This window comes from Trachymyrmex septentrionalis, unplaced genomic scaffold (assembly GCF_001594115.1).
Source record: "Trachymyrmex septentrionalis isolate Tsep2-gDNA-1 unplaced genomic scaffold, Tsep1.0 scaffold23, whole genome shotgun sequence".
NCBI lineage: Eukaryota > Metazoa > Arthropoda > Insecta > Hymenoptera > Formicidae > Trachymyrmex > Trachymyrmex septentrionalis.
Genome location: NW_017305386.1, coordinates 21082 through 33139, shown reverse-complemented (window position 1 = coordinate 33139; position 12058 = coordinate 21082). Strand labels below are relative to the sequence as shown.

Here is a 12058-nt window from a genome sequence, read left to right as displayed (position 1 = left end):
TAAGTACTATATGTATTTTTAGCTGAACACGATGCAATAATTCATTTAGCTCTATACGCCTTAAAATATAGCCAGATTAATGTGAAAAAATAATCAAATTTTGAATTCAAGATCGATTTTAGCAAGAGCAAACATTTAAATGATTCCTTCCCTCAAATTATAAGTTTACCCAGAACAAGATCCAGTTGGTATCTCCTACAGGGCTTTTAAAAGTTGTCTTTTACTGTAAAACGTTTTTAAGAAAAAATTTTTTACAAGTTCTAAAATATATTGCTTTGTGATTTTTACATCTTCAAATGCCTCAATGTAGAAGTAAATAATGGCTTAATACTTATAAACAAAAGTTAAAAAAACAGCATACAGTCAATACGCCGGTTGTTTGTTGCAATATCATATATTTAAAATAATCATTACAAATTAAAATTCATAAACATTTCAGCAGATATTCGCCCTTCATCAGTATGCTCTACTATACAATTTTTAAGTCGAAAATTAGATAAGTTAAAAATTACAATTTAAAAATTATAAGAGATTAAATCTCAGTCCATTATAATGTGCGATGGTCAGTTAATACAAGAAGTTAATACAAGAAGTTAAGTATATGAAACCGTATAAAGTTCTTGTAAAATAGTTGATTTTTGTGTGAATATTACAATGTTGGTCTGCTATTAATTGCAATAGGAATCACAAAAATTCTGTTAACAAGTAACGTACAAGAAAGTTTCTTCTATCCTTAAAAATTCAAATTAAACTATATAGAGTGGAAAATTGTCAATGAATAATTGTAACTCCTCTATTATTGGGAGTATAAATAAGTTTCCGCCGTTTGACAAACAATGACGCTACCAGTATGTTATATAATAATTAAAATTGTCAGCTGTAAAACGTCATATCGTAAGGTTGGACATCTGGCAAGAACATAACCTTGAAATATTAGCGATTTTGCATCAGCATCTTATATCTTTTTTCGTGCGAAAATGTCGAGTTTTGAGCCGAATAAGCATCATTTGCGGAAGCTTTTGATTTACTTCTTTAATTTGAAGAAATCTGCAGCTGAGGCGCATCGATTGCTTGTAGAAGCATATGGTGAGGCTGCCTTAAGTGAGAGAAGTTGCCGTGAGTGGTTTCAAAAGTTTAAGAACGGTGAATTTGACGTCGAAGACAAAGAACGTAGCGGAAGGCCGAAAGTGTACGAAGACGCGGAATTGGAAGCATTATTGGATAAAGATTCAAGAAACGCAAACGCACTTGCACTTACATTAGGAGTGACTCAATCAGCAATTTCACATCGCTTAAAATCGTTGGGAATGATTCAAAAGCAAGGAAATTGGGTTCCATATAAACTGAAGCCCAGAAACGTTGAACGCCGATTTTTCACATGTGAAATGCTGCTTGCCAGGCATAAACGAAAGGGTTTTTTGCACCGTGTAGTTACTGTTGATGAAAAATGGATTCACTACGATAACCCAAAGAAGAAGAAATCATGGGGACCACCTGGCCATGCTTCAACATCGACAGCCAAGCCGAACATTCATGGGAAAAAGCTCATGTTGTGTATTTGGTGGGATCAGCTAGGTGTCGTTTATTATGAGTTGCTCAAACCGAACGAAACCATTACTGGGGCTCTCTACCGAACACAATTGATGAGATTGAGCCGAGCACTCAAGGAAAAACGCGCCCATTACTACTACCTCGACACAACAAAGTTATTCTTCTGCATAATAATGCTCGTCCACACGTTGCGGCGCCGGTCAAAACCTACTTGGAAACACTCAATTGGGAAGTTTTACTCCACCCGCCGTATTCACCAGACATTGCTCCTGATTACTACCTGTTTCGATTGATGGTGCATGGCCTGTCTGAGCAACACTTCACATCATATGAAGATAGTAAAAATTGGGTCGATTCGTGGATAGCTTCAAAAGATGAAGCGTTTTTCCGACGCGGTATCCGTATGCTGCCAGAAAGATGGGAAAAAGTAGTGGCTAGCGATGGACAATACTTCGAATAAAACATTAGGTATCGTTCTTTCACAATAAATGCCCAATTTTTGATAAAAAACAGCGGAAACTTATTTATACACCTAATATATACAAATAAAGAATTTGAAAATTCTTTACAACACAAAGATTTACAATTAATAGCAGACCAACATGGTAATATGCACACAAAAATCAACCATTTCATAAGAACTTTATACAGTTTCATACACTCAACTTCTTATATTAACTGACCATCGCACATTATAATGGATTTAATTTCTTATAATTTTTAAATTGTAATTTTTAATTTATCTAAGATATACTAGGACATACTGATAAAGGCCGAATATCGGCCAAAACGTTTATAAATTTCAATTTGTAATGATTATTTTAAGTATATGACATCGCAATAAACAACCGGCGTATTGGCTCCGTTTTTAACTTTTGTTTATAAATGCCTCAATTTGACGATAAAAAATTCTTTATTAGAAAATGAAATGAATACATAATACAAAAGAATATGATTTAATTAATTGAAATAAACTACATATTATGTAATATATTCTTTTTATTATGTATTCATTTTATTTTATAATAAAAAGTTTTTTATTGTCAAATTAAGGCATTTGATTTGAGGATGTCAAAACCACAAAAGGATATACTTTAGAACTAGTAAAAAAATTGTTTCCATCTTTAAAAATGTTTTATAATATAGTTAAATGCAAGGCATTTTAAAATAGGCTATTTTAAAGGCCTTATAGGAGGTCCTAGGAAAATTTCAATCGGAAATGAATACATAATACAAAAAGAATATGATTTATTAATGTGAAACTTACTTTGACATATTATGTAGTTTATTTCACTTAATTAAATTATATTTTTCTGTATTATGTACTTATTTCATTTTTTAATAAAGAATTTTTTATTATCAAATTGTGGCATTTGATTTGAGGATGTCAAAACCACAAAGCAATATACCTTAGAACTTGTAAACAAAATTTTTCTATCCTTAAAAACGTTTTATAATCCAGTCAAATGTAACTTTTAATTCTAGTATGGTATTGTTATTTTTGGTTACCTTCCTGCTAACACTAGGGTTTGTGAAACTCTGCAACTTTATCAAGCTATATCTCTGAACTGAATACGTATTTTTTAATTCAAAACGTGTGAAATTTATACCTCGAAGTCAGACAAAGATAGATAAATATGAATCAAATAAATAATACTTTATTTTCAATTAATTATAATGCTTCAAAGAAATTTTATTGGAAAAATTCGCAAGAAATGATTACTTTGGATAAAAAATTCTCAAATTTTTAAATTTAATGTTCAAGCAAAAACCAGGATTTTTTTAGTTGAGTTAGTCCCTTTGGACTAACAAAAAAAATAGTAACAATAAATACGATATGAATCGCACAAAAAAGTATAATTATTTGAACCATCAAAAATCGACATTTTTTAAGAATCTACATATTTTAAGTTTACAATTAATGAATAAAATTTTATTATTTGAACAGTATAAAAGAGTAATAATATAAGTAATAGTATAAACAGTATAAAAGAGTATAAGTAGATAAAGAATTGTACATGTATAAATAATATTATAGTATGTGTAATTAAGTTTATTAGGATTTAGTTTAGAGGATGATACAACACTCGCTCTGAAGCAATAAATCCGCTCTGGCCGAGCGATCTCCGAAGACTGACAAAAATTATAAAATTTATTATATTGAAATTCTTTTTAGTTCTACATTTTTGTGTATTTACTTTTATACTATCCGAATCTCAGTAAACGTATATTTAATAAAAAATAAAGATTTACCCAGAACGCCGAAAACTTACAAGCTAATCATATGTATGTCCCATATGTAAGTACCCTCTTTGAACTTTCGTGCATTCTCATCGAGAATAACGCAAAAAAAAATACTCTTGCAAGCTTATCATATCTATGGACAGTTATAGTTTTTGTTCAGCCTCAATCCGGGTCTTCAAATTAAATTATAAAAAAGTTATAGCAATGTAAAGAACAATATCACATAGGGTGCATTACTCATGAATACTATGGTTAAAGGTTCTGTAAGAGATCTCGGGAAAATTCCAGATCTTGTTCTGAGTGAACCTACAATTTTAGAGGAGTGACGACTCACTTGAACGCTTAGAACTTTGCTAAAATCGACGTTGGACACGAAATTTGATCATTTTTTCACATTAATCGAGCTGTATTTTTTAAGGCGTATATTGTAGAGCTGAATAAATTATTGTATCGTGTTCAGCGACCAAAAATAACGTATAGTATCACATTAAAAATCTGGATTAAGTCATTTTTGCATCAAATTAAACATGTATTAAGGAAAATCGAAATTTTGATTTAAAAATCGTACACTACCTTTATATCTTAATACATATTTTTTGATAAAAATTTAGGGGTGTTCTTTCAGTATGAAATGAAAGCTTTTACGCTGAAAGGGCTGATTACAAAAATTTTGTTTTCTTATCTAATCGCACTGTCTTAGCGCCGAGACATTATCGTGTAATAATATATATATACTATATATATACATATATACATATACACAGGGTGTTTCAAAAGTAAGTAACGATAAGTCTTTTGCACAGGGGCAGAATAGACTAAACTGAGAAGAAAAGTCCTTTACTACTTTGCAATTCTCGCAACAGTTAACGAGATATTAATTGCTAAAAATTATCGAAAATTAATCTTCAATAATTTTTTATTCAAATACAAAAAAAAACTGTAAGAAATAAATTATTTATTTTCTTCTCATAGAACTCTAAGAATTTTTTCAAAATTTTTTAATATCGTATTTTCTCATATTAGTAAAAATAAGAAAATGCCGTACTAAAAAGTTGATAAAGAATTAAAAAAAAATTCTTAGAGCTTAGAGAAGAAAATAAACAATTCTTGTCTCTTGTAGTTTTTCTAAAACTACAAGAGACAAACAAAGTTAAACTTGTAGTATTTGAGTAAAAAATTATTGAAGGCCAATCTTCAACAATTTTTAGTAATTAATATCTTGTTAATTATTACAAAAATTGTAAAATGGTAGAGAACTTTTTTTCTCAGTTTAGTCCACTCTGTGCGAAAGATTTATCGTTACTTTTGGAACACCTTATATATATGAGAATTGGAAAGTAACGCATTATTTGTAACGACATTACTTTTTTTTGATAACGATTTAGTAACGCCGTTACTTTTTTCATTAATAGTGGAAAATTAGCGATTTTTTTAGAAACGAGTAAAGAAACTAACCCTATTACTCTTGTATTTTTACCTTTTTATAGGTCACGGCCGTCACGGATAAATAAAATTATAGGTACTTTAAAAACAAATAAAAAACTTTTTGCCTATTTTTGTTTCAATCACTAGCGTCGCTTTAGCATAAGAACACTAAAAACTAAAATAACTATTATACAGAGTGTCTCAAAAATTTTTGCCAATCGCTTTTGAGTAGATAGAACGGACTAAATTGAGTCAAAAAGTCTTCTACCATTTTGCAATTTTCGCAATAATTAACAAGATTAATTAAAAATTGTCAAATATTGGGCTTGAATAATTTTTTACTCAAATATTATCAACTTTACATAAAAACTGCAGCAGACAAAAATCATTAATCTTCTTTTCATAGAATTCTAAGAATTTTTTCAGAATTTTTTATCAACTTTTTATCAACTGCATTTTCTTATTTTTACAACATGAGAAAATACGGTATTAAAAAATTCTGAAAAAATTCGGAAAAATTTCTTGGAACTTTCTGAGAAAAAAATAAATTTTGTCTCTTGCAGCTTTTTTATAAAGTTGCATAATATTTAAATAAAAAATTATTCAAGACCAATATTTGGCAATCTTTAGTAATTAATATCTTGTTAATTACTGCGAAAATTGCAAAATAGTAGAGAACTTTCCGAGTCCTTTCAGTTTAGTCTGCTCTATCTACACAAAAGCGATTGGCAAAAACTTTCGGGACATTCTGTATAATATTATAAAATATAAGATTTAAACATAATGTAGAATTAAACATAAGTATATAAAATATTAATAAAAGATAAAAAATATTAATAAAATTCATAGATAAGTATCTTTCTAAATATCTTATAGTTTATTTGTACTTTTAGAAGCCTGTTTTACCATTTAAAAAAGTGTAATTATACAGAAGACAGGTTTATTAGAACAGATTTTCTTTCCTTAATGGTCATCAACTTTAATCATTAATCTCAATTTGCCGGGCAGAGTGACAGTTATTTTTCTACTTAGATTCGTTTATTTTGTGCAAAAATGAATGATTTCTAATTTCATCAAAATCAGTGAGTAGGCTCGTTTTATCTTGTATCATTTATAAAAAAATAACAAAAAGTAATGATTTTTTATCGTTACTTTTAAGGTATTTTTCCGAGAAATTGAGTCTCTACAGATTTTTTGAAATTTAAATATTATGTTCAAAATAATTTTATCTATAATATATTAAAATTTATGAACTTTTATATGATTAAAATTTTAAAGACCCTAACCGAAATGGAGATATTCATTCCTCCTTCAAAATTTCAGCTTTTAATACATAAACTCCTATATCAAATCTTGCAATGTTTTAATACTTTGCGGCGAAAATCTTCTACAGATTTAAAAAATATATATATAACGCAGAAATATTATAGAAACCTTATAAAAAAAAACAAAAAAAAATGGGGAGGCCTAGCGGTGCTGTTTCTGAATTAGAGTACTTCGTTTAAATTTATAATTTGATAGAATTCTTCTTTTCGCATGCCCAGGAAAACAGGGACATACTGTTGTCAGATCCTACTACAAATTCCCATGAGTTTTTTATGGGTTCCTATAGAGGACTATAAGATTCTGTAGGAGTTTGTATAGTTACCTATAGGATTTGCGCAGCATGCACAGGTATACGTAGGATATTCATAGGAATACAAATAGGATAATAGAGGTATCACTCCATTCTTGTTATTTACCGAACGTTAAACAAGAATGATATAACATCCGGAGAACACTCAGATGGGAATCCGAACATGCCTCAGCATGTGATTAATCATGCACTTATAGAAGACAGTTTTCTCCGTTAAACTAGGGTCAACTAGGTATCAATCATGGAACTTTATGTGAAAATTTTTATTGTTGAAGTTAATGGAGAAAATTTTCACTTTTCACTTTTCATCCTAGGGAAAAAAGTTTCATGATTGATACCCAAAGTGAGCAAAAATTGATACAAAAGTGAGCAATGATTGACCAATACTGGGTATTGACCAATTAAGAATATTGAGAAGTAATTACCCACTGTGATTGGAAATTGAGTTTAATAAATAAAGATATGACCCGATCGAGAGACTCAGTGTTGTTTTTAGATTTATTCCATTTTTTTTGTTTTTTGATGTGAAACATCTCAGAAATAAATCTCTTGTTACAATTTTGATCAGTATCAGCTATTTTGATTTAATTCCAATCAATGTATGATTGAACTGCAAAATGTGCTCCATAATAACTAAATTTTAATGGATCATGCCTTATGTTGGTGTTCATTTCGTCTTGTGCTGAACTTCTTCTTGGTTTGTTCTACGTATGAAGCATCGCATTATATGAGATTTTATAGATAACGTGTTTATCATCTCTGAGATGTTACACATCAAAAAACGAAAAAATGGAATCAATCTAAAAAAGGCACTCTTTCTTTCGACAAGTCATATCTTTATTTATTAGACTCAATTTCCAATCACAGTGTGTAACTATTTTTCAATGTTCTTATTATAAATAAGACTTAATCGCTCTTTATTTTTAGACACTTTTTATCTTCATGTACAATAAGTTAATCAGAGCGATTATTAATTTATAATTAATAACAAAATTATTACTTATGTTTCTATTTTCTTAGCAATCTGATAACGTGCATATCCACAATGTTTCTGACTGAGAATGCATCTTTTGCAATTTTAATTACGATTGACTCCACCTGTTTTTCTGGTTATCAACCATAAAATTGGTATAGTTTTTTGAACATTAAATTAACTGGGGGGAATTGTGGAACAGTATCAATGAAAAATTGTACTGCTCTTCTTGCATATATAAAATTGTTGGTAAGATGTAATCCATGCAGAAATAAAATGTTAATTAGAGTATCTGTTTTTGTTATATCATATGTTTATGATCCATGCGAAAATTAATGTAAATTACAGTACCTATTTTTGTTACATCATGCGCTTGAGAACTTGTAAATTATTCTTGACTAAAGAAGACTAAGTTAAATCAAAACGCGCGCGCATACCAAGATCTTAATAATATATATAAGGTTTGGAAAGTGCTGGGATATCTAAATAATTTTTGAACGAATAAAGATAATTGAATGAAACTTGCAGGACACTTATTACATTAGAAGCGCTATTTTTTACATAAGGGATAACAATCCCCCTCCCTCCAGGGATGCGGAGTTGAAACACGTTCAAAAGTCATAAATGGCATAAGGGGTCAAATGATGACTCGTATGAAACCTCTCGAAAAGTTCTTTCCGATGAGATCTCTTGCGAGATTTCTTTTGAGGATATTTAAAAAGTAAGATCTACATCAAACCTAACGATCTTCATGATTAGCGTCGCCGAATAGAGACGAGATACATACCACGGGAATACAATAGGAAGGTGGTCTCAAGTTTTTACAACCGATTAGTTTATGGCCGTTCAGGAGCAGCATTTTCAACATTTATTGTAAACAAGCCCCAAATGTGAGAGGCGAGAGGACTCACGATAATAAAACACCCCAAACGTGAGAGGCAAGGGGACTTACGATAATCAAGCACCTTAAATGTGAGAGGCGAGGGATTCACGATAATCAAGCACTCCAAAAGAGGTCAATTATCTGCTACGTCGTTGATCTTGGGTTACGCTAAGAGCAGATGATGGAAACATGCGTACAATTTTAATAAAAGGCTGATAACTAGAGTGCCGGGTTACGCTATGTCTTATTCAACGGTTCTTTCCGAGGTTATTTGAAAGAGTCATCACTTGACCTCTTATACCATTTAGGACTTTTGAATGTGTTTCACTCCCGCACCCCTGGGAAGAGGGGGAGAGGATCGCAAGAGATCTCATTGGAAAAAACTTTTCGAAAGAACTTTCATACGAACCATCATTTGACTTATGCCATTTATGACTTTTGAATGTATTTCCTCGCATCCCTGGAGGAAGGGGAATTGTTACTCCTTATGTAAAAAAATAGCGCTTTTGATGTAATAAGTGTCCTGCAAATTTCATTCAATTATCTTTACCCGTTCAAAAGTTATTTAGGTGTCCCGGCACTTTCCGAACATCCTATATATTAATAAAATAATTAATTTTATCTGTCACCCAGGTATGTTTGTTTAAAAATTAACCTTTATTGTGTTTAAAACAGATAAAAAAATAGAATAAAAAATGGGGAATTAAGAGTCTTAATACGCAGTAATTGTTGCGATTATCATATACACATATATTTCGATTGTATCTATTAATCTATTACATAATATACAAAACTGAACGTTTTGGCTATATTCAAGCCATTTTCAGCAGTCTCCAATCGTAGCAATAATTTATAACAATTAATGTTTATAACGTTAAAGAAATCAAGTGTAGCGAGCAAGTTTCACAGATTACCATATCTGGAGTGTATGTAACCGTCAGTTAGTTGATTAACTAAGTGCGATCTGAATCAGAAATAATATCATTAAAAAGACAGTTACTAAAGAGAAAAGATAACAAAACCTTATGGAGACTTATCTACTGCAAGTACTATAACTGCATAATAATATAAATTAAATAAATTAAAATTGACAAAACAAATAAAATCAAATTAAATTTCTTATAAGAACATAACGTTCGCAGTTCGTGTCAAAAACAGAGTCAATTTATGTAAAAGAACTTTAAGAAGTAAATATTATAAGAAAGGAAATAATATTGCCAAAAATTATCGAATTGAAAAACAATATAGATAGCCATTTAAGTATAGTTATACCAATGAAAAGAAATATAATTTATTAGTTATGTTCGTATAAGCATGGTGCAAGAATCTCCGATTTCAAATTTAAGCCATCTTGCATTTTAATATTAAGCATTTCAGATACTAATCTTTTGCCATTATATCTCTTATTATTTAAAATTTTTGTGTTCATCCAATCAAAATTATGAATATTATATATTCAAATTGTAATCTATGTTCAGAAATGACAGACAAGTTACCGCTCTTTTTATTAATGTCATTTTTATGTTCGTTAATTCTAGTCTTTAATTTACGACTCGTCCGTCCCATATAAGAAGCATTATAATTTTTACAATTAATCTTGTAAACTACATTCTTCTTCGACTCGTGAGAAAGAACATCTTTTTGTGCTTTAATAATTCTTTTACACCTTATTGTGTTTGTTTTTGCATACATTGTTACAGCGGTAACAATATTTATCTTTTATATACTAATTAAACGTGTGTATTATTAAAATAAAATTAAAAATTGACTTCTTATACGCCAAGCTTTCCATGTAATATCTCGCACTTATCTTAATATCTCGCGCACGTATCTCATATGGAAAGCCTGGCTTATAAGAACTCAATTTTTAATTGTAATAATACATACGTTTAATTTAAATTGGTGGTGCTGATTAAATGTTATCTAAAGACGTATCCTTGATTCCATTCTAGATCTTCGCCACGTTCAAATTTGGCAATTTGTTATATTACCCAATCCTGACACTGAGGATTAATACATAAAGTATAATATGTATCGGATTGTTGAAAATAACTCAAAATAGATTCGATTCGTTCAATCAACTGTTAGATAACATCATGATATTGCAATAAAAATTATTAACTGAAGTTTTTATATTATTATTTTGTTGCGCACTATTAATTGCGCTATACTCTCATTAACCTTGTTTGATTCTTTTTTGAAAAAGTTATGCTGAAGAAATATTTTATTATAATTTTTTTTTCTGTTCTGCTTAAATATAGGCAATGTTTGATATAAGAAAAAATGATCAACATTTATTTTTTGTAGGCGGAGTGCCCGTCGAAGAGGATCTCAAAAGCATCTTTCTACGTATTTATGTCGGGTACTTATTTTTAAACTTTTGATTTTTTTTATCACTTTATTTGCTTAAAATTAAATTCTTGCGAAAAAAAGAAATCAATTGCATTTTTCATCATGATATCAATCTTTTTTGACGAAAAAAAATAAATTTTCCGAAAAATCTATTTTTTTATTATTAATCAAAAAATTTACTTCTTTCAGAATCACTATACATGAATATATCGATTGCTCACTGGAAAATGCCAGTGCAATTACATCTCTATTAATCACTAGCAAACCGACGGTGATGTACATTCACGGTTTCTCGGAAAGTGTAGAGAAAAAGAGCGTACAAACAGTCGTGGAAGGTATATCAAAATGACTTGTAATATGTATTTTAAGAAGTATATAAATTACTTTTATGTTTCAGCTTACTTGAAAAGAAACGATCATAACATTATTGCAGTGGATTACAGTAAATTTGCGAACGACTCGTATGTAACAGTGGCAAGAAATGCTTCTCGCGTTGCAAATGCTCTCACGATAATTCTCGATAAGATGACGAAGGTGGATTTTGATATCGAAAAATTGCACGTTATTGGTCACTCCATGGGCAGTCAAATCTCTGGTTATATTGGCAGAAAAGTTAACTTTAAGATTCCTAGAATAACAGGTGAAAATTCAGAAGTCCAGTTTTTTATCAGCTAATTTTTGTTTTGATTTTAATCATATCATTTATACTTAATATGGTTTGAGTGAAAAGCAACTTCATATTTTTAGATGATATTCAAATCTAAAAATACAAAGTTACTTTTTACTCAATCCAAATATCTTGTCCAATATCAAAATATTTTTAAATAACAAGAGATATTAAAATATTTTGATGATTTTCTTTTTCTGTTTGTCTCTCACAAATTCACAATGATGAAATAATTCAAATTCGGAATTCTTTATTATTTTTTATTTCACATTCTTACAAATAAAATAATTTTATTTTTTTTTTAAGTGAAATTTACATCCTGGAAAA

The 12058-nt window shown here is 29.6% G+C and overlaps 1 protein-coding gene across 1 annotated transcript in view; it reads left to right on the top strand.

The window, feature by feature from the left end:
• The first annotated feature begins 10976 nt into the window (after nucleotides 1–10976).
• LOC108748526 (lipase member H-A-like) overlaps nucleotides 10977–12058 on the top strand; it is a 13382-nt gene continuing 12300 nt past the window's right edge. Inside the window, exons 1-3 of the mRNA XM_018486751.1 lie at nucleotides 10977–11074; nucleotides 11254–11399; nucleotides 11462–11704. Coding sequence (XP_018342253.1) covers nucleotides 10977–11074; nucleotides 11254–11399; nucleotides 11462–11704 — 487 coding nt within the window. The remainder of the gene's footprint in view (nucleotides 11075–11253; nucleotides 11400–11461; nucleotides 11705–12058) is intronic.